At 51.6% G+C, this 20,645-nt stretch overlaps 7 protein-coding genes across 7 annotated transcripts; 3 read left to right on the top strand and 4 right to left on the bottom strand.

Annotated features, from left to right (window-relative positions):
• Nucleotides 1-1,963: 1,963 nt before the first annotated feature.
• Nucleotides 1,964-6,444, top strand: nte1 (lysophospholipase; the record flags this gene model as incomplete). Its single annotated transcript, XM_024847904.1, has 2 exons — nucleotides 1,964-2,118; nucleotides 2,205-6,444. 2 exons carry the CDS (start codon nucleotides 1,964-1,966, stop codon nucleotides 6,442-6,444), a joined length of 4,395 nt encoding a protein of 1,464 aa, XP_024700205.1.
• Nucleotides 6,445-7,099: 655 nt separating this feature from the next.
• P170DRAFT_367107 (uncharacterized protein) lies at nucleotides 7,100-7,884 on the bottom strand (the record flags this gene model as incomplete). Its single annotated transcript, XM_024844789.1, has 4 exons — nucleotides 7,100-7,238; nucleotides 7,326-7,448; nucleotides 7,536-7,639; nucleotides 7,741-7,884. The coding sequence occupies 4 exons, from the start codon at nucleotides 7,882-7,884 to the stop codon at nucleotides 7,100-7,102; spliced, it is 510 nt and encodes a 169-aa protein (XP_024700204.1).
• Nucleotides 7,885-10,603: 2,719 nt separating this feature from the next.
• Nucleotides 10,604-13,440, bottom strand: P170DRAFT_391367 (actin-related protein ARP5). The gene is made up of 4 exons (XM_024845939.1): nucleotides 13,031-13,440; nucleotides 12,636-12,956; nucleotides 11,636-12,576; nucleotides 10,604-11,582 (listed from the first exon to the last, which is right to left on the bottom strand). The coding sequence occupies exons 1-4, from the start codon at nucleotides 13,224-13,226 to the stop codon at nucleotides 10,740-10,742; spliced, it is 2,301 nt and encodes a 766-aa protein (XP_024700203.1). The 5' UTR covers nucleotides 13,227-13,440; the 3' UTR covers nucleotides 10,604-10,739.
• A 162-nt stretch (nucleotides 13,441-13,602) lies between these two features.
• P170DRAFT_391362 (DASH complex subunit DAD4) lies at nucleotides 13,603-14,311 on the bottom strand. The gene is made up of 5 exons (XM_024845938.1): nucleotides 14,127-14,311; nucleotides 14,013-14,069; nucleotides 13,915-13,959; nucleotides 13,772-13,856; nucleotides 13,603-13,716 (listed from the first exon to the last, which is right to left on the bottom strand). The coding sequence occupies exons 1-5, from the start codon at nucleotides 14,217-14,219 to the stop codon at nucleotides 13,688-13,690; spliced, it is 309 nt and encodes a 102-aa protein (XP_024700202.1). The 5' UTR covers nucleotides 14,220-14,311; the 3' UTR covers nucleotides 13,603-13,687.
• A 210-nt stretch (nucleotides 14,312-14,521) lies between these two features.
• P170DRAFT_449969 (uncharacterized protein) lies at nucleotides 14,522-15,088 on the top strand (the record flags this gene model as incomplete). The annotated part of the gene is made up of 1 exon (XM_024851081.1): nucleotides 14,522-15,088. One exon carries the CDS (start codon nucleotides 14,522-14,524, stop codon nucleotides 15,086-15,088), a length of 567 nt encoding a protein of 188 aa, XP_024700201.1.
• Nucleotides 15,089-15,898: 810 nt separating this feature from the next.
• Nucleotides 15,899-17,022, top strand: P170DRAFT_440105 (Got1 family protein). Its single transcript, XM_024849995.1, has 5 exons — nucleotides 15,899-16,246; nucleotides 16,318-16,344; nucleotides 16,443-16,491; nucleotides 16,572-16,587; nucleotides 16,648-17,022. The coding sequence occupies exons 1-5, from the start codon at nucleotides 16,216-16,218 to the stop codon at nucleotides 16,942-16,944; spliced, it is 420 nt and encodes a 139-aa protein (XP_024700200.1). The 5' UTR covers nucleotides 15,899-16,215; the 3' UTR covers nucleotides 16,945-17,022.
• A 382-nt stretch (nucleotides 17,023-17,404) lies between these two features.
• On the bottom strand, nucleotides 17,405-18,629 carry pfy1 (profilin). Its single transcript, XM_024849994.1, has 5 exons — nucleotides 18,536-18,629; nucleotides 18,429-18,444; nucleotides 18,243-18,327; nucleotides 18,043-18,177; nucleotides 17,405-17,941 (listed from the first exon to the last, which is right to left on the bottom strand). Exons 1-5 carry the CDS (start codon nucleotides 18,561-18,563, stop codon nucleotides 17,813-17,815), a joined length of 393 nt encoding a protein of 130 aa, XP_024700199.1. The 5' UTR covers nucleotides 18,564-18,629; the 3' UTR covers nucleotides 17,405-17,812.
• Between the last annotated feature and the right edge of the window lie 2,016 nt (nucleotides 18,630-20,645).

Here is a 20,645-nt window from a genome sequence, read left to right as displayed (position 1 = left end):
AAGAATATCAGAAGAAACGTGGAGGGGCCAAGTTGCCTTTTGGGGGAATATGTGTAACCACATCACTCGAGGATAGCCAGGATAGGCTGCGGAGTACCTGCGGCAGAAAAAGAAAGAAAGAGGGCCAAAAATATGCACCAGCCATGGACCATGGCACTGCTAGTCCTTTCTTTGTCACAAACTGACTATCTTACAGTATCTACATTATTGTCCCGTAAGTTTATTCAGGTGATCCCTGAGATTCTTGGTGGGGCTTTTCTAGGTTACACTGAGGGGAAGCATCTTTGTGTTGCAAGAGAATAACAACCTTGTCCATAATCATATCCAGTGCGTGTCCAAGGAGGATGAGGGCCACAACACTGACAACTCTACCCGGTTTCTAGGTCAATGCGCAGACATGAGTGGGTTCAGATAGGAACTGGGGCAATGAGATATGATAAAGTAAGAAACAAACTGAGAATTCGTGTTGAAAATATACAGTTCCAGCGACAAAATAAATCCAATCAACACATAATATTTGGATTCAATCGACTTCGAATCCCATGATACTCTGTTCCTCAAACAAAGGTTCTAGAAATATGAATCAGGCTCCCCCAACAGGCACCGAACGCCAGCGACACGCCACCAATTTTAGGTTACTAGGATGGCCGAATGCACAACCATCCTGTTTAAAAGCTAGTATCTAGCCTGTCATGCGCATCTTACACCTGATTTACACCCAAAATAAAAAGAAATATGGCATTAGAGATAGGTAGGTGTTTTCATTTTATTCTTTACTTTTTAGAATTGCGTGGTCTATTTCTATAGAGCAGGAACCCGCGGCCCAAGGCGCTTAGAAGGGGCCTCATGCTAGGCTGATTTGAAACACAGCCATAAATGCCAACAAGCAGGCTCATTAGACTTGATCCTTGGGGTGCACCGACAGCTTACAAAGTTCTTCGCCCGGTAAAGCAGAGGAACTTGTTTCACATCTGGGGTTTAAGGCCCGGTAGTCCGGTTCTAAATACCGAGTTCTCTGTCTGAGGGTTTTATATCTAGATGAGGATAATGAGCACAGACTATACGCGGGAAAATATATTATTCTCAACAGCTTGTAAGGTTTAAAAAATGAATTTAGCAGCATAATGTCTTTGGGCTTCGTCCTCTTAGTAGCGATTCAGATCTCTCTTGACATCTGACTCATGGCTGATGTGAGAACGGCTGGTCTAAGGTCGCTTGGATGGTTTCAGCCTGACTTAGAGAAGGGACCACTTCTATAGTGACTTGTGGCCAGGTGCCTTGGCAAGCATAAGGATCATTACAGTGTTGGAAGCCATAGGGGAACAGCCAAGCGACCTGTTCGTGGCGTGGTCTTTGGGGCTGGAAGTCCAGATGATCTCCCTCCTGTCTGAGTGAGTCTCATTCTGCCTGCACAACCTGTGCCTGGTTAAGAGCAGATATGACGTCAGACAGGCCCAACGGCGTCCGCAGGGCGGCACTGCGGGTCTTCCCAAACGGGCAAGGCGTGCAGGCCGCAGCTGCAACCTCCGCTTTCTGGCCGAGGGATTAACGACCAGCCATCACGGTCTTCCCATGCACGTTTCGACTTTCTCCTCAGTCAACATGTCGACTGCAGCATTACCCCTCTTCGGAACCTCCTAGTATCCGCCGCTTTCCCGTACAGTGAGGTTGTTGGGTGGCATTCTCGTGCCTCAGTTTCCCCTCAGTTTCACCGGTCCAGCTCCGTTTGGCTCTAGCGGCCTGAGTCCCCATTCCGGGTTCCAGGCTTTCCAGGCTTTAGCCCTTGGGCTGTCTGTCAAGCGTCATGGCAGACGCCGCTGCCCTCGCGGATTCGTCTTCCTCGACCTCCGTTTTGTCCTTCACCACCTCGTCTCCTGCCATAGCCGCCAGCCTATTTTTGTCCTCGCCCCTTCCTGTTTCTCACCTTCCGCCCCCGCCAGTGACACCTCCGACACCATCAACCATGGTGGGGTGGATATCGTGGGTGTTTACCTTCGTTTTCCATGTCATTCCAAGCGTGCTGTACTGGGTCATCACTTTTTCTACCATCACACTGCCAACATGGCTTTTTACACTCTTTTCCATGAGCCTGACCTTCACCATGAATTTCACGACGCTGTAAGTCTGAAGATAAAAACAGGACCCGCCTTCCCTCGGTCTTGTATATTGCAGTATGCTAACTACGGAATGGAATGAACTGGCAGGTTACTGATTGTGCTGGCTGTCGTGTCGACCATCAGCTGGTTTATTCGATACCGGTTCTTGAACATGTACAGCCGCCTGCCCCCCGAGCCGCAACGCAAGGAACCCCAGCTCGATCTTTTCCCCGATATCCAAGAAGGTGATTCCAAACCGGGCCTGGCCAACTACTTGGATGAATTCCTGAGCGCCATCAAGGTCTTTGGCTACCTGGAGCGACCCGTGTTCCACGAATTGACCCGCACCATGCAGACTAGGAAGTTAATCGCTGGCGAAACACTGTTACTAGAAGAGGAAAAAGGCTTCTGTCTCGTCGTAGATGGCCTGGTTCAGATCTTCGTGAAATCCATTCGGGAGGGCAAGCTTGGTCCCGATGATGACCAAATCCGCCCCGGTCGCGAATCGTCCGCGGAGGAAGAAGAACATGAAATTGATGGGAAGCAAGGATACCAGCTCCTCACCGAGGTCAAGAACGGGGCCTCGATGTCGTCCTTGTTCTCAATCCTGTCGCTTTTCACCGAGGACATTCAGCTGCGGGATTCCGGAAGCTTATCCTCCAGTACTTCTAGCGTAGGCCCGGCTCCTGTCCGGTTAACCGATTCAGTTCCGACCAGTCCTCGAGGCTTAGGAGACAGTCCTTTCCCTGGCCCTACCAGAGGTCGTCAAGGGTCAGTTTCCCAAATTCATGGTAGTGGTGACTTTCTGCCAGCGGTGCCCCCATTGAATCTGGAGGATGGGCAAACCGCGTCGAATCAAGACCCGTTGCCCGACACGGGGAAGCAACGGGGAAAGAAGCGTCGAAAGTCTGTTCACCCGGACATCGTCGCGCGGGCCATGGTAGACACAACCATCGCGATCATTCCGGCGAGCGCGTTTCGTCGTCTGACGCGAGTTTATCCCAAAGCGACTGCACACATTGTTCAGGTTATCCTGACGCGCCTTCAGAGAGTGTCGTTTGCCACAGCGCATTCCTATCTCGGACTTACCAACGAGGTTCTGGGGATTGAAAAGCAAATGACCAAGTATACCACCCACGATCTGCCGAATGACATGCGCGGAGCGGCTCTGGACCGGCTCAAGGATAAGTTCATCAAAGAACGAGATCGTCTGGGCCCAGAGGAAGTGACCAAGGGTATCGCGTTGCACAATCCTTCTAGCGGACGAAGAAACCGATCGAATAGTTTCTTAAGAAAAGAGGCTGCTCTCCACGCAAAGATGACAGCACCGAAGCGTGCAGCCACATCGAGTGTGCAAGACACTGCCAGTGAGCGCGAGACTGCCGGAGTAAGCCCCGGTGATCTCTTGACAACCATCCAACTCTCTAGATTCGGCCCTAGATATGAACACCTAGCCCCTAAACTGTACAGCCCTCTTACCGAAAAAGAGCCCTCCCCTTTTCGGTCCCCGATCATGCCGACGCGACCTTCGACTTTTCACCGGAAGGAATCTGTTGACGAGGATGCCCTTTTCCGAGAATCGATTCTGGACTGTATCATGAAGGGTATCGGCCTGAGTGGAAGCACTCGCGATGTCCTGCGTAAGAGCAGCCATTCTGGGGATGCGTCCCCTAAACTGCTCTCCTATGATTCCCGGCGCCAGAAAGCAGTGTTCTCAAACAATGCGTTCGGCTTCATTGATCCTTATGATGGGTCGGGCGATGGCGAGACGGAGTCCATGATGTCCATGTCTGTAACCAGTGCCGGGGGAACTTCGCCTATTGTCAATCTGCGGGAAGAACTTCGCAATGATATAGAGATCGTCTACTTCCCTCAAGGCTCAGTCCTTGTGGAGCAAGGGGAACGCCACCCAGGGTTATACTATGTGATTGACGGCTTTTTGGACGTGGGAGTTCCTGTGTCCGACAAAGCGGAAGATCTCGTGGGAGCGTCCAGACCAGTTCATGCCCAATCCCGCGAAGAATTCTTCCCTGCACTGAGGCGGACCAACACAAGCGCGTCGCGCGTCCCGGGTGTGGCGAGCTCGACCAATGATCCCAAGAGAAAGAAACAGTCCCGGAACTCGCTTTACATGATCAAGCCCGGTGGCATCCAGGGTTACGTTGGAGCGGTCGCGTCTTATCGGTCATACACAGATGTCGTTGCGAAGACAGACGTGTATGTGGGTTTCCTCCCACGAGCGTCTCTGGAAAGAATCGCGGAACGGTATCCTATTGCGCTGCTGACCCTGGCCAAGAGACTGACCAGCCTTCTCCCTCGACTACTGCTCCACATCGATTTCGCTCTTGAGTGGGTGCAAGTAAGTGCAGGCCAGGTCATATACCACCAAGGTGACGAGAGCGACGCGATCTATCTCGTTCTGAACGGTCGTCTTCGATCCGTACTCGAGGGCGGCAATGGCAAGATGACTGTCGTCGGGGAATACGGCCAGGGAGAAAGCGTGGGTGAGTTGGAAGTCATGACCGAGTCTACTCGGCCAGGCACTCTCCACGCTATTCGAGACACCGAATTGGCCAAGTTCCCTAGGACTCTATTCAACAGTCTTGCACAAGAACACCCCGGGATCACCATCCAAGTTTCTAAGCTCATTGCCCAACGAATGCGAGATTTGGTGGAGCATCCACTCTCCGACAAGGGCAACGAGCGAAGTCACACTGGCAGCGTCCAAACAGCTACCTCGACCGTAAATCTCCGCACAGTCTGTATTCTTCCAGTCACAGGTGGAGTACCTGTAGTGGAGTTTGGCCATCGCCTGCTAAATGCGCTTCATCAAATTGGCGTCATGAACGGTGTCACGTCCCTCAATCAGGCGGCTATCTTGAATCACTTGGGACGACATGCTTTTAGCAAAATGGGCAAGCTCAAATTATCTCAGTACCTTGCCGATCTCGAGGAGAAGTACGGGATGGTGCTTTATATCGCCGACACCAACGTGAATGCTCCCTGGACTCAGACATGTATCACGCAAGCGGACTGTATCTTGCTTGTTGGTCTTGCTGATTCTTCGCCGAGCATTGGAGAATACGAGAGGTTCTTACTTGGAATGAAGACAACCGCCAGAAAGGAATTGGTGCTACTTCATTCCGAGCGCTATTGCTCCCCGGGATTGACTCGAAGATGGCTGAAAAACCGCGTATGGATCAATGGTGGTCATCACCACATCCAGATGAGCTTTCGACTGACCGCCGAACCCTCGAATACTCAGACCAAGCGCTTTGGCACGGTGTTGAAGCAGAGAGTTCAGGTCCTGCAGGCCGAGATCCAGAAATACACCTCGCGACGAATCCGTCAGACTCCCCTCTACGCCGTGGATGCACCTTTCAAGGGCGACTTCCACCGCCTGGCCCGTCGGCTTTGTGGCAGGTCGGTGGGGCTGGTTCTTGGAGGAGGTGGTGCTCGGGGTATCGCTCATGTGGGTGTTATCAAGGCGATTGAAGAAGCCGGGATTCCTATCGACATCATCGGTGGCACCTCTATTGGTTCATTCATTGGAGCGCTCTATGCCCGGGACGCCGACGTGGTTCCCATGTACGGCCGCGCCAAGAAGTTTTCAGGGCGTATGGGTAGCATGTGGCGGTTTGCCCTGGACTTGACGTATCCTTCCATCTCGTACACCACTGGCCACGAGTTCAACCGCGGAATCTTCAAAACCTTCGGAGACAGTCAGATCGAAGACTTTTGGTTGGAATTCTACTGCAACACCACCAATATCAGCAAGTCACGGGCCGAATTCCACTCGTCGGGTTATACTTGGCGCTACGTGCGCGCGTCCATGTCGCTGGCCGGCCTCATCCCTCCGATCTGTGACGAAGGCAGCATGCTTCTTGATGGCGGGTACATTGACAACCTCACGGTGGCGCGCATGAAGAGCCTGGGAGCTGATGTAATCTTCGCGGTGGACGTCGGATCTCTAGACGACAATACTCCACAAGGGTACGGAGATTCTCTGTCCGGGATCTGGGCTGTGATCAACCGTTGGAACCCGTTCTCATCATGCCCTAACCCCCCAACTCTGTCCGAGATCCAAGCACGACTTGCGTACGTGTCGTCAATTGACAATCTTGAAAGAGCCAAGAACACTGTGGGCTGTTTATACATGCGGCCTCCGATCGATCCATACGGGACACTGGATTTCGGCAAGTTTGACGAGATCTACCAGGTTGGATATGCTTATGGCAAAGAGTTCCTTGATAAGCTTAAGAGCGAGGGGTCACTGCCTCTCCCGGAGGAGACCGAAGAGAAGAAGAAGCTTCAGCGCACCATGGCACCTAGACGAGCAAGCATATGATCGCAGATCATTGCCAAGTACCGAACCAGCACTGTCGTGGTCATCTCAGACACAATGACAGAGATGTGGAGTTCCCAAGCATTTGATCCTTCTTTCAGCGTTTCTTCCGCAGTATACCCAACGCAGGTAAACGACGCATCTAGAGACATTTATGATTGTCTGCCAAATCATACCAAAATCTCAAACTCGACTACCTCGAATGTACATAGAAATTCAACATTCTTGTCAATCTATCTGACATCTTGTCTTTTAACCTCCTGTACCAGATTCAATCTCAAAAGAACCGATTCATCGAGCAATATATTCAATTAATATAATTAAAATTACCAAGACCGCAATGGTCGTTAGACATGACATGGTATCAGAAACGAAATCGACCCAAACATAAGCATCGAGCATATGTCTCCTCATAATCAATCACAGCATTAAGACATAACCTGAGAGGACAGGATCGGATGAAAATCCCAAACCCCCCTCACATCCACACCAGCATACACAACGTAAACCTGCTCACCACCTACTCAACTGGCCAAGTCTTTGCATACAGACAAAGACCTAGTCAGCGTGCGGAAGTAGATCGTGACGAAGTCTACTAGCCTCGCCCGACAGATAGCCAGACAGCCAGCCAGCCAGCCAGACAAGCAGGTCAGTCCATCTAAGCCTCCGCAACAGGAGCATCCGCGGGACCGCCGTGAGCACCGCCCGTCTTCTCGCGCACCGGAGGAGTAGGGTTCTCGCGACGGTAGGCCCACAGGCCCAGGACTTCCAGGAACATGCCGAAGAAGGTGAAGATGCTGGATTTTGGACGTTAGTTCATCCGTTCATCCATGTCGCTAGGGGAGGGGAGGAAGGGAAAAGAAGGTGACGGGAGGGGAACGTACAAAGCCAAAAAGATAAACGCCTCGTTGGCCTTCTTCTTGGAGCAGGATTCGCGCGCAGGAGAGTTCCAGTAGCAGTTTGATTCATTGTAGTCTTGGGCGGCGAAGATGAAGGATGTGAGCCATCTGGAATTTTCATCGTGGTTAGCAGACATGCAATGTTATACTGTAGGTTGAGGATGAACTCAGGGGAAGGGGGAGGGTGAGACATACAGATACGAAAACACCACGTCGATCAGCAGGACGAATTTACCCAGCGCGGTGGGCATGAACGGCGAGACGAAGGCGGGAAGGAAGAAGACGACTGATAATGTGGACTTTGGCTTATGGTCAGTATCCTGTACCTTGTCTGCAGTATGGACTTGCATGGCTCCACGATGTAGAACAGAAACAATGGGGGGAGAAGGGGGGGACGTACAATAACCTCCGTGAAGATCAGATGCTGACCGCGCGGACCCTTGTTGATGAAGTAGGACGTGATGCCCATGACGATGACGGCGCTGGTCCATTGCATAACGCGCGAGACCAGCTGTATGGGACGGGCCACGGCACTGGACACCATTTTGTTGGATTTTCCTGTGTTTTATCCGGTAGGGGTATTAGGAGGGGAAGATAGGGCTATTTGGTAGGATGTATGGATGGATGAACACGGGGAGCTGTGTATGTTGCTGCACTCAGCCCGAGTGGGTATTCAGAAGTAGAATCGAGGATGAGTTACAATCTATGTAGGGGGAGAGGAACCAGGAGCGAGACCAGGTTTTATAAGTCCAGCTCGTGCAGGCTACCTGTCTAGCATTGAAACCATATCACCAATCCGAATCAACCGATGGGGTGCATGGCTTCTTGCGTCAGAGTTTCTTGGATTTTTTTTTTCCTGGCATGATAATTCCGTCTAAGGACTCAAAAAAGAAAAAGAAAAAGAAAAAAGAAAAGGAAAAGCCCACCAGGGAGGATGGGTTCCCCAGATGCGTCATAATTTTATCTGCATGAAGTAGGCCGCCCTCCTTCGTCCTCAACCCTGGCTACACCACCTCTGAGTATAGCTCCCGACCAACTTTTCCAACGCATTCAGACCGAGCTTCAACCAATCCCCGACGCCAAGAAAGGTTGTGTGACACCCAAGGCCCAGAGTACATAGTCACCCACCGGGATTGGCCTATCACCAGGAAGCAGGTAGTTCGACTTGCACGGGAAATGGCATCCGGTGCGTTCCTAGGGCGAACAAGGACGGAGGATCGACCCCTAGCAGGACAGCCAGAGGGTGAGGTGGAAGGATCGGCAGCCTTCAGGTTTCCTGAGGGATAACAAGGGAGGAGGATCAACGGCTCACCATTGACGATCCGGGATGCCGAGAAAGGGTTGTTGCGTGACTTGCCAGCTAGTTTAGTAGGTATACTGGTGTACTGGATGGTCCCATTCGCCCTGGATCAAGCCAGTCGGCGTCCCACGGAACCGGGCGCCAGCATCCATGAATCACCCATTATTCAGACTTGACAAGGCGCTAGGATGTTGGGTGTTGACAACTGCCTAGACTAGGAGCCGATCGCTGATGCAGAAGCTTGGACTGCAGCGCTGTTCGATGACTTAATTCTTTCGTCGGATATCCAATGCACCCCGCATCCTGTCCATCTGAACAAGCGGTGGGAGGACCATAACCATGTAACAAGAAGAGATATGGAACTATGCACTTTCAGTCTTTCAGCATGTCCGACAAGAATCAATAGATCCGTGGACTCCAGCCAAAGTCAGGATCTGGACTCGGTCGGCCGTCAAATGGGAGGAGACACACCACGCCACGGGATCAGGCGATCTTCCAAGTTCCAGCCAACGGTCGCGACGATCATCACAGACTTTTCTTTTTTGTGTTTTCTTCTTCTCCCGGTCTAGATTCAAATGATCGGGATGTCGGCACTCCCAATCATCCATAGAATCCCCGTGGTCCTTCCCTCCATCTGACTCTCCCATCGGAACCATAACTCGACCAAAATCAATAGTCCAAAGTATATCCACCATCCACCTCACCGACCAAACATCGTCGCAAATCATACCAGGTGAACAGCTAGACCATACTATTGCTGGCCCCACAAGGCTGAATTCCCTTTCGCCGTATTATCAATATAAATGAATCAGGTAACTTAAGCATCCGATTTGCTTTCGATGACGTCGATAGCGCTATTCACCTGCCCATCCATGTCCTGTCCTGTCCTATCATATGAACATTCGGATGATTTCGATTGGGATCTCAACTGGCTCGATTTTGGTTCTGATTCGAATTCTACCAGATCCGGATCCGGATCATTCATCCTGGACGTGTGAAGTTATGGTTTCATCATCATTTCTGCTATAGTACGTCGAAGTATATACCTAGGTAGTAGTACTTTGTCCACCCATGCAAGATAGACTAACCCCCTTCAATCCAAAACAAATCCCAAAACAGTCAATTACTAAAATCAAAACAATCAGTCCAATAAACCTACCTACCGACCTTGCTACCCAACAAACCTAAAGAAAATTAAACCCCAGAATCAAACCCTGTCAACAAACAGTCAACTCACCATGCATAAATTCCTGTAAGCAAAGCCAATTCTGCAGGTCGGCACGGCCCCCTTCAAGGAGGGGAGGGAGGGAGGGGGGTACTTTCAAAATAAAGTGTTTCGGCCCCTTGCGTCCATCGTAGGAATATGTCTTAACAGCGCCGTTGGCGCTTATGGTTGCAGCTCTAGACCAAGGGGATAGACATGTCTTGGTGTGGAATGTAGAGGATGCTCTGGTTTGGTTTGGTTTCAGTTAAGTTGGGGGTGGGAGGGTACTGCAGTGGCTACGATCTGTTAGAGAGGGAGGGGGTACAGGGCTGAGATGATTATCCCGTGATGGATGGACAAGCTGCTGGTTTCGACATCGAATGTCGAGAAGAAAGAAGGGGGGAAATGGGTGGTGATACCGGCTGGATCGATGACTCTATCATCCAAAGTCTAGAGCGGAAGTCATAAATCCCATGAATATAGGACAGGGTTATAGTAATAAATATTGCATGGACGGAATAAACGGCGTATCTTACAGCCTTAAAGCTCACAATCAATCAATCTAGAATCGTAAGTGCAACTCCACAATGCAACCTCCCAACTACACCACCAAGTCGTCTCTCGTACATGATATCCGATCTCGATCCTGGTGAATTTTCCCGTACGCCAAACTCCCTGAGTCCCGTGTTTGATCTCCGCTTGGTCTGCCAGGACCCGGGCTGTGTAAGTAGGTGGTAGTCCCGATCAAGCATGGAACGTGGATCATGGGACATGTGGACGCCGTGTAAAACAGACTACGCAGCGAAGATCCAAACGAGAGGTTTCGATTCGTGACACGTGTCTAGTCTACCACGAGGTGATATTCCCCAGGTCGTGTTCCTGCGGAAGAGGCAAATTAGCAATTGGCCAATGCGATCGTGTAATGGAGATCAAGCTGGTCTCGGTGGGATCCATTACGTACCTTGATATATTCGCTGCCTTTCTCGAGATACTCTTGTCGAGTGACGGACGACTTGCCCAGTTCGGCGCTAGAAGCCCACTGGGCGGCTCCCTTCCAGGCATCGAGCACGGGGTCCTTGGCCCGACGCACGTTCAGCTCGGCGTCGACGGGCAGGAAAGCGCGGAAATCATTGCGGAACCGTTCGTCGAAGTTCTGGAACATGGTGTTGCCGCCGGTGAAAAACACGTCGCGCAGTAATTTGGCCTGGTCCTCGGGGTTGGAAAACCGCTGGTTGACCACATCTGCGGCAACCTCGATCAATCCTGCTTGGTCAATGCCGGCGATTGACGGCTTGAATACAATCTCGGGCACTCGAATGCGCTCGACGTTGAGATGCAGCTGATGGGCCTCGCGTTGGCTTTCGGGGTCAAATGGCCAGGGACCGCGCAGGAAGACGTGCACTAAGCTCTTAGTCCAGTCGGACTGAGCAGCCAGGGTGTGGTTTTCCGTGAAATCCGGATCGTATTCGAGAAGCTCTTTCTCAACCGTATTCAGCATCCCGCCGAGATCTTCCTCTTCCTCCTCGTCACTCTGTTCACCAGTTGCAACCGTTCGGTAGACACCCCAATCATCGTCGTTGGCACCGAAGTTGTCGTCGTCGCCACCTCTTCTTCGTTTTTTGGGACCGTCGGCGGCGAGGTTGGCCAGGGTCTTCATGCGCATTTGACTGGCAAGGGACTTGCGGTTACCAAGGTCTGCCTTGAACCTGTCGCGTTCCTTAATTTTTTGCAGTACGTTCTGCAACGGCATTAGTATTTTGAATGTTTAGAGAGCAGGGATAGGGAGCGCACCTGGCGATTTGCTCGCCTCTCTGCGAGCCAGTTGTCGAAATCATTCTCCCGCCTCTCTCGATCGAGGCGCTCTTCTTCCTCCTGGCGGGCTTTCTCTCGTTCCTTCTCGGCCTTTGCGCGCTGACGGGCCTCAACATTGGACTTCATGAGTCGCTGGTGGCGTTTCTCTTTCACGCCAGCCTCGTCCAGCTCCTCATCCGGGACGTCCAACAGCGGGAAAGACATCTCTTCGCTCGGCTCCTCGTTCTCCTCCACACCCAGATCTCGGTTTCTAGACCGCTTGATGGAACGTTCGAGGTCCCGGATCAATCGTTCAAGGTGAGCTTCGTCCTTCAGATCCTCTGCTTCCAGAACCCGCTTCATCTCCTTCTTAGTCTCCGATGCAAGACCGCGCTGTAGATCTTTATAGTACTCTAGCTCCTGCTCCTTCTTCATAAGCTTTTCCAGGCGCATCTTGGCGGCTTGTTCTTGCAGCCGGCGTCCACTCTCTTTCTTTCTCTCCGCAATCCGTGCCAGTTCTTCCTCGGACTTTTCTGGCACCACATGCTCCGTGAAAGGGTATTGAACAACACGATCCCTATCCTCGAGACCTGTCCAGTCCAGGTAGCCGCCTAGCTCACGGTCGTAGTCCTTCGAGACGTAACAGTGCTTGTGAACCAGATCCTCCATTTGGGCTTCAGTCATGCGCGCAGGGAATGTCGGGTATTTCAACTTCATCAGCTTCAGCAGGTACTCCGAGGCCTGCATGCCGCCCCAGTTCAGCCGGGAACAGTTCGACAGCAGTGCCTTGTTATTCAGAACGGGGATAACGTGCGTGGAGGTATGGGACGAGGAGACGATCAATCCGTCGGTTCCGCGATTATACCGGTACGAGAACAGCGAGTCGATTCCGTACGCGACGGAGGGCGCATTATAACATTCGAACAAGATCTCATTCATCACTGCGGTTATGTCAGCTCAAAGGTTCAGGAATCCTATACCAAACCTCGGTTTCACTCACTTCGCTTGGGATAGTTGAGGTTCGCGATCGGTTCCGTCATCACGATGGGTCGGTCGACGCCTCCGTTGGCTCCGTCTACTCCCAATTTGATGAAGGTATAATCTAGCAATCCCTCCATGACATCCCAGTTGCCGACGACACTCGTGCCGGGGTCGAAAGCGTAGCGCAGTTGACCGCGCGTCGTAGCATCCACGTAGGCATCGTATCCGAGAAACTGGCAGGCCTTGTTCAACTTCCGGTCCCGGTACCGGCTCATCACAGGGGGCACGATTAACTGGGGGTTTTTGTCGAACGACCAGCCCGCCTTGAGCAGGTTCGAGCCTACAGCATGACCACAGATTAGCAAATCCGCCAACAAACTCGATTCCACGTCGCCATGGTATACTCCAACGCACCATTATCGATCACGATAGCGCTTGTGTCCGGGTTGGCTTTGCTCCGCTCATAGCCTTCCGTCTGGGGCGGGTGGTAGCCCTTGAAAGGATGGTCCTGGGCATTGTAGAGCGTGGGAGGTTTCTTCGCGGCGGTTTTCTCCGTCGAGTTGATCCCAAAGCGGCCGGGCAGAAGGGTCTGCACCGATGTGATAGTCATGACGACGGTGGTCAGGCCAGCGGCGATTCAGGAGCTTCCGGGGCGGCGACGGCGGTTTACCGCATTGCAAGCCGGTCGCAAGCTGGGATGGGGAAGGCCGGGGGAATTTCGCTGGATGGTCTCAGGCGGTGTCTGCGGGGGCCGGGTAGGAAAGTAGGAAATCGTCCGGATTACCGGGGATGGAGGAACGTGAAGCTTAACCCCAGCTTTGCAATTGCCCGGCGCAAGTGGGAAGGGCTCCGGTCACCGCCAGCGTTTGTACTGCCAAGACCGTCTCTGGGCGTCCCTGCTGGGCCGAGACTCGCTGATACAAATTTATGTTGCTTCAAAGAATAATAGTTGACTACACAGTGTCTTCTAAAAAGTGAATACGGTTAAGACAATAGACATGAATTGTATTGTTTTCCTTGCGTAATTGGCTCGTAATCATCGCATTTCGTCATACTGGAAGAAAACGCCATTTAAGATGGCTCCTTATAATTCTCCGTGGCTAGAACATGGTGAGCGCTACTCAGAAATTAAGACGAAATAGACTGATATCATACCTTCCAAGTGGAAGAGGACGTTGGATTGGTAGTTCTTGAACATCTGGGCAACGAGCTCGACGTTCATGTTCTGAATATTGACCTCCTGCGGCGTACGTTAGTATCTGGATAGGAATAAAATGCTTCTCGACAGGGTGACAAACCTGGAGACTCTTGTTCATGGCCATGACGGACTCGTTAAGTTTCTCCTAGACCTTGGTTAATCATGGCGATATGGAGCAAGCCACCGTTGATAACATACAATGTTGTTGATGATTCGCTGGAGCAGCAGAGCCTGCTGATGTTCATGTGGACTTTCCTATACAACACGTCAGTCCCACATACAGCGAAAGCATTTCTATAGCCGAAAACCTACCATTTTTGCTTCAGTGTATATGTAGAGTGTCTTGCGTGCCGGAGGATGTTTGTTTTGTTGCTTGTCGGAGGGTCGCCCGATATGGCAGATCATGTGACCGTACCAGAGCTTCTCCTCTTTGATTCTGTCGACAAATGAAGATGATCAAGGCAGGAAGAAGACCAGTGAAGATCCCATATATAAATACAGTCATTGTCTGACCTCAGCAATAGCCTATACGCTGCATCGCGGGCGGTGTACCACTTTTCTCCCTTGGTCCTATCCAAGCAACCAGCCCGTCGGCTCTACCAGACTCCTACTCCTACCCCGACATCACCTCCGCCACGCAGACCATCCCACAGAGCCAACTCATCCTCTGCACATCCTAAGATTGACCTCTCACCCATCCGATCACAATGCCGCCTCCCACCCCCGCCGAAAACGAAGCCCATCAGCGGCTCCTCGACAGCCTTGACATTGCGCACGTCGCGCGCCCCTTCCGCAATCCACACTGGAAGCCCTCGCAGCGCCGCAACAAGAACGTCAAGCAGCTTATCTCCGAGAGCACTCGAAAGGAGGCCTCGCAGATGGCGACGCAGGCCAATTCTGGAGCGACGACTCCCCTTCCGGCCACGTCCGTCAGCACCGATGGAACGCAAACGCCTGCCGACGGCACCCCCCGGAATCCCAACATCGCCCAGGCGGCGCAGAACCTCTCGACGCTGGTCCTGGAGAAGAACGCTCGCGCAACGTTCCAGCCCGGTCCTGCCGTTACCTACACGAATATCGAATCGGCGCCGTCGCTGCACCCGTCGCAGCAGACTCGGTATTGCGATATCACGGGGTTGCCTGCCCCTTACACAGACCCCAAGACTAGACTGCGATACCACGATCGGGAGGTCTTCGGCGTCGTGAGGACGTTGACACAGGGTGTACCGGAGAGTTATCTGGAGCTGAGAGCTGCACATGTTGTGCTCAAGTAGAGAAGGACGGCGTATGCCATCTATTTCGGATCTTACGCGATGGTCTTTGAACCCAAAGGTTAGCTACAATATAGCGATATTCAATTGATAATACCCAAAGCTAACACATTCGATTACAGATGTCATTTGTCTAGTACGCGATATATGTACGGCCAACACAGTCAAGCCCTTTCCACCCACCGTGCCCCTCTCGAGACAGGTTCAAAGAAAACGCTCCGGCTTATTCGTGACCTTTATAATTGAGTCGATCTTCGCCTTGTGTGCTAAAAGCACTCGACTAATACCGACGCTCCACCGTCGGGAACGTCAGTTACAGCATCCGGAGATGCTGTCGCCGCGGCGTATTAAAAGTGAAGGCAGCCGAAGAAGGCTGGGAATATAAATAAGGGGGATAGGAAGGGAAAGTACAAGGGATGGGGTGCGAGCCCAAGGTTGTCCGGTTTTTCCAATGCTCTTTCTGCACATCGTAATGTACATTGCCATAAATCATGTATCATGGATACCGTTGGCACCTAGAATGCTTAGCTTTCAATTGTACAAGGCAGATATTCAGCTGTCTGGTCTTCATAAAACCTGCAAAGTAGGCCGAAGTCACTTGCAAAGCATGGTGCCAAGCAGCACTGGTGTAGCACTTTGGATTGCAATCCAGATGTTTTAACGGAAGACGGTGCTGAAATATCAGCAGGACACGCTAGATTTGCAGTGCGACTTGTCCACCCGACCGCCCTCTCCATCCGGCGTAGCGCCAGCCTAACACGAAAAGGGAACGTGGCAGAACCGAGCCAGAATTGTTTACTGACAAGTCCCAGGCCTCAGTCCAAGCCACGATATCATTTTCTTTTGGACCCAAATTAGACTTCTCGCCCGCTGAGACACTTTTTGCCTCCCTTCTCTACCTTAATTTATCGTTACTATATTAGGTTCACGGAAAAACCAGCAAGGGATTCTTCTCGACGGATTTCTGCACAAATATACCGCGCGCGGGAGTACATCCGTTTCCGACCTTATTTTCTATCGCCACGTAATTCGACAATTTCAACTTTTTTTACTGCTTCCTTTGCCTGGATTCCGTCGCATCACCTAGCTCCTTTTTTCATTTTTGAATACAGACTCAAGAATTGTTGACTATGCCCAATATGTGGCTCTCCGATAACCAGAGTAAGCATTCGGTCTCGACGCGGACGCTGGACTATTCAGTCAGGACGACGGACGGCTAACAAGTGTCGCAGAGATCGGTGTTATCTTTTGCTCCGGTGGTAGGTGACGCAAAGACCCTTGCAATCCGGCGCATCTTGCTCTGGGCTTTCGCGACTCGCGATCGCGTCACAGACCACTGACAGACATGTTCACACAGGGGGGCTATTCCTCTTCGGAGGAGTGTTGATGTTCTTTGATCGTTCGCTGTGCGTATACCTCATCCTCTACACACGAATACAAAAAACAAGAACAAGAAAGACTAACCAACCCCTTCCCTCTACTTTAGACTCGCAATGGGAAACGTACGCCTCCTCCAACCAAACCCCCGAACCCGAATCCCAAACTAACCAACCCCACAACAGATCCTCTTCCTAATCGGCCTCACCCTGATCATCGGCCTCCAAAAAACCATCGCCTTCTTCTCGCGACGCCAGAAGCTAAAAGGAACCGCGGCCTTCGCGTCCGGCATCCTCCTGATCCTCCTGCGCTGGCCCCTCACCGGTTTTCTGATCGAGCTGTACGGCCTGTTCATCCTCTTCGGCGACTTCCTCATCACGATCGGCCAGTTCGCAGGGAACGTGCCCGTCGTGGGGCCGTATATCCAGAAGGCGTTGGAGACGCTGGCTGGGGGCCGGAGTAATGCGGAGTTGCCGGTATAGCGGTATGGTATACGCGGAATGGATCAGGGGAGGGAGGGGATGAGGAGGAGGTGGTGGGGGGGTCGTTCTTTGGATCGGCGAGCAGAGAAGGCCCTGAACGAATTATGTTGTATGACTATGCGACCGATTTTCGAAAAAAAAAAGCTCAAGCGGATGTTGCATGATTAGATGGATACGATATGGACTCTTGTGGCCATTACGTCGGGATCAGCTCGTTTCCTAGGTCTGTTTTTCTCGGTTGAGAATGATGGATCTAGGACGGGTGGGATCGGTAAAATGGTCATGGATATGGCAAGGGACGTGATATATAATGTTAAGGATATGTAATTATTAATCTATGTTGCTGACAACCAGTGTTTGATGCATTGCTATTCGTCGATTTTCTGTAAAAGATAATGTCTGTGATATATGACGTGCATATAAGTAGCAGATGGTCAATCTGGATAGTCAATTCCAATGATGTCAAATAAGGAGTCAATCGCAAGAACTAGAGTCAGTTAGGCATACACAGACCTGCAGGCAGCCAGTAGAGTAATTGATCCGCCAGGGAATAAACAAAAGATTTGCAATCAACGAACGCTGCAGTCCTGAGTCTCAACCCTCGAGCGAATGCCATTTTGAAGAAGTAATTTAAGTGCGTACTAGAAGAAGTAGTAGTACCTATTGCACATGTCTACGAGCTATGCCTTAGATGTGAAGATGATAAGAAAATGGACGGGAATAAGAAAGACGGCGGAGGGAAGGCGGAAGAAAGAAAGAGATGGAAAACAGGACCGTCATCGTGATACAATATTCGAAGCTGGTACACTGTCGATTATGGCGACTAAAAACGACATCAAAAAAATTTCATTTCCCCTTCAACCTTCGTTTAAGCGCTGTTGATGTAGTCGACGAGGTTCTCGACGACAGTCGCGGCGTTGGGCAGCTGCACGGTGTCGGGGTGGTGGGCGATCATGACGCAGGACTTGGCCTTGACGATAACGATACCCTCCTTGCCCTACATTTTCGACAGATGGTTAGTCGGCAAATCCACATCGTCCGAGTGGAATCTATCGCCCCGTTTCGCAAAAGAAAAATTCAAGGTGACGGTGTCCGTACCTTCTTGCCGTACAGACTGCGCTCATCAGCACGGATGGTGATGAACTTCTCTCCTCCAACGGTGATACCGTTTCCTCGGGCGACGTCGGCGCTCGAGTAGGCAGACACGATAGCCTGGAGTTCCTGGGGCGAGATCTATGATGGGCGTTAATGGACATCTGTACGGAGTCGGAAGTCGGGGAGGGCCGGATGTGTCATACCGAGAAGCCGGGGGACTGGGCCTCGACACCGGAGATGTCGTAGCTCAAGATAGCGGCCTTGTCAAATTGACCGGATCCCATCAAGCTGCAGCATTATTGTGGTCAGAACAGCGATGCGAAATTTCGCGGGAGCGGTGGGAATGGTCCAGTGCGGGGTAGGTTGTAGATAGGGGATGTGGACGGTACCTGGAATCGACATAGCCTAGAGAAAGGGAAGAGCAGACGTGAGCGATGAATCACACGGATAACTGACTCGAGTCCAGCCAGAGAGAAATGTCAATTTGGGATCGTACCTTGCCAGATAGCGGAGTGAGCACCCATGATGACGGTGGAATGAACTGGTGACGGGAAAGGTCGGAAAAGGGAGAGGAGATATAGAGAGTGACGGCGGGGGAGGATGCTGCTCGAAAGCCGGTTAGATGGAGAGCGTAGTGGTAGGGAATGCGAAGAGGGCTTACTGAAGAAGGCGTGTTCAAGGGTGGAAGGTCACAGTTGTGGGAGGAGAAGAAGAGGAAGTAGTCAGCGTGAATATTATTAACTATTTTATTATTTTCGTATTATTATTATGATTTAGAGGGCAGCAGAAGGTGGGGTGGGCTGTGCTGGCAGAGCGACTTGACTTCTTGAGCCTTGAGAGCGCCTGCCCCGCCGATTATGTAACGCCATACGGAGTATTCCATACACTATTGATCGACTGGTCGCCCTGCAGCCACTGCCGGTGCTCATCGCCTCTGGACTCGACCTCCCCATAGGGCGGTTATTCCCCGTGTTCTGCATTGTCCTGCCTGCATATGATGCAGAAGCCTCACCTCTTCTCACCCGGCTCTCCAGGGCAGTCTCCTGTCCAAGTCCAAGCTCTGCGCCGATAAAGGCGGTGGGGGATAGCAGGTAACGGTGGGCACCGGATGGGCCCTAGTGACCTCCAAAGTCCAAAAGACAGCCCAGTCAAGTATAGCATAGTTCCATGCGCGAAACTAACCGCACTAGAGACTCAATCAAGTCCGGTGATCTCTTACCGCCTCTTTTTTCCAGCGCCGTCTGCCGGGTTGGGGTGTATACGGAGTAGTCCGTAGGAGATATCTGATTCCGATAGGTGTCCCAAGTCATGTGTCTGTCACGGGCGACGCTTGTCCTGTTCAGGCAGTCGCTTCGATCATCTGCCACACCGGAGGTTGGATTCCTTTTCCTCTCCTCGCCATCAGCAACTCTCTCACCCTCGTCCATATGTATCATGGACCAAACATATCACGTCAGAGCATGCGCCTGATGAAGTCATTGGCCTTTGCTCCTGTCATCTGCCTGCCCTCGCGGCATTGAGCTGAGTACATGCACGGGCTGCAAAGACAGGTGGGCCCCGACTTGAAAAGTTTCAAGTCTCAGGTTATGACCATGGCCATGGAGATGATACCGTAAAGTGTTCTAAGACAGAGCCTTTCTCATCTCGGACAATAAGTCAATGTCCATCATGTTGGCTCGGACGTGGCCAGTATTTGACTGTGTTTAATTTCCCTTATGGACTAATGACGGCCAGAGGCTAGATCCAAGCGAGCACCAGCAGTGGTTCTAGCCGCACACCCTTCGCAGATCATCCATTTTGAACCGGAGACGTTTTGCAACAGTGCGTCATACGATGGGCTTCTGGCACTGCTGCAGGGTCGAGTTTTGAAAATGTCCCTCTTGCTTCCAACGTCGGGCGAAAAGGGCTGTGACAAAATATCCGTGCTGAGAAGTATCAGCTTTCTTGACGATCCCTGGGCGACTCGAATTGTCCGAGTTCATTGGCCCATTCGGACGGGTTTCGATTAGTATGAAACCAAGTTACCCAAAGATGGGCTCCTTACCCGTGCTCGCAAATTAAATTTCTCCCGCTTCTGATGCTCATTTGCAGCCACCAAAATAAGCATCGTGCGCGATTCCCAATAGCACTGATTACTGTCATACCCAACGACCCCTCCAACACCCATGACTGGCCGATAAAAAATTGCCTCCGGGGTTCGTTACGCAAAGGATTTGTGTAGGCCCCTGGGCCTCGGAGGCGGCATTGCTGGTGTCTGGGATTCTCGTTGGCTGTCTTGCCGTTGTCGCTTCGCCCAATCTACAATTAATCTAAAATTCAACACTAGCCGGCCCCTACCACCCGTCTCAATTAGATACAGTATTCTGCGACTGAGGCTCCACAATGACTGTCGTATGCCTGGTCCTCTTTTATTGTAATCATCTCCTTTTCCTTCTGCACGGTTGATTCTTTTTCTCTTCTTGGTCCATCTACATTCGCCGTTTCTTTGGGGCCTTCTGGAAGGCCTGTCCATTCTTTTCTACAGAGACTGAGTCTCATGTTAACTGTCCCTGTCTTTTCCGCTCCTTAGCTTCCTTTGTTTTATTGTTTTATTGTTTTATTCTTTT

This window comes from Aspergillus steynii (assembly GCF_002849105.1).
Source record: "Aspergillus steynii IBT 23096 chromosome Unknown P170scaffold_8, whole genome shotgun sequence".
NCBI lineage: Eukaryota > Fungi > Ascomycota > Eurotiomycetes > Eurotiales > Aspergillaceae > Aspergillus > Aspergillus steynii.
Note: the sequence above shows the minus strand (reverse complement) of the source record. Positions and strands in the feature narration are given on the sequence as shown.

What these genes read in the sequence shown, in the direction of transcription:
- P170DRAFT_391362 (XM_024845938.1), bottom strand. Translation starts at nt 14,219, where the DNA reads ATGATCTGCCATATCGGGCGACCCTCCGACAAGCAACAAAACAAACAT. An exon ending in TATACACTGAAGCAAAAATG is followed by an intron (nt 14,070 to 14,126) that starts GTAGGTTTTCGG and finishes CGTGTTGTATAG; the next exon opens with GAAAGTCCACATGAACATCA. An exon ending in AGCGAATCATCAACAACATT is followed by an intron (nt 13,960 to 14,012) that starts GTATGTTATCAA and finishes ACCAAGGTCTAG; the next exon opens with GAGAAACTTAACGAGTCCGT.
- pfy1 (XM_024849994.1), bottom strand. Translation starts at nt 18,563, where the DNA reads ATGGGTGCTCACTCCGCTATCTGGCAAG. An exon ending in CCCAGTCCCCCGGCTTCTCG is followed by an intron (nt 18,178 to 18,242) that starts GTATGACACATC and finishes CGCCCATCATAG; the next exon opens with ATCTCGCCCCAGGAACTCCA. An exon ending in GCAGTCTGTACGGCAAGAAG is followed by an intron (nt 17,942 to 18,042) that starts GTACGGACACCG and finishes TCGAAAATGTAG; the next exon opens with GGCAAGGAGGGTATCGTTAT.
- P170DRAFT_440105 (XM_024849995.1), top strand. Translation starts at nt 16,216, where the DNA reads ATGCCCAATATGTGGCTCTCCGATAACCAGA. An exon ending in GTGGCTCTCCGATAACCAGA is followed by an intron (nt 16,247 to 16,317) that starts GTAAGCATTCGG and finishes CAAGTGTCGCAG; the next exon opens with AGATCGGTGTTATCTTTTGC. An exon ending in TGTTATCTTTTGCTCCGGTG is followed by an intron (nt 16,345 to 16,442) that starts GTAGGTGACGCA and finishes ATGTTCACACAG; the next exon opens with GGGGGCTATTCCTCTTCGGA.
- P170DRAFT_391367 (XM_024845939.1), bottom strand. Translation starts at nt 13,226, where the DNA reads ATGACTATCACATCGGTGCAGACCCTTCTGCCCGGCCGCTTTGGGATC. An exon ending in CGCTATCGTGATCGATAATG is followed by an intron (nt 12,957 to 13,030) that starts GTGCGTTGGAGT and finishes GTCATGCTGTAG; the next exon opens with GCTCGAACCTGCTCAAGGCG. An exon ending in AGAGGCGAGCAAATCGCCAG is followed by an intron (nt 11,583 to 11,635) that starts GTGCGCTCCCTA and finishes ATGCCGTTGCAG; the next exon opens with AACGTACTGCAAAAAATTAA.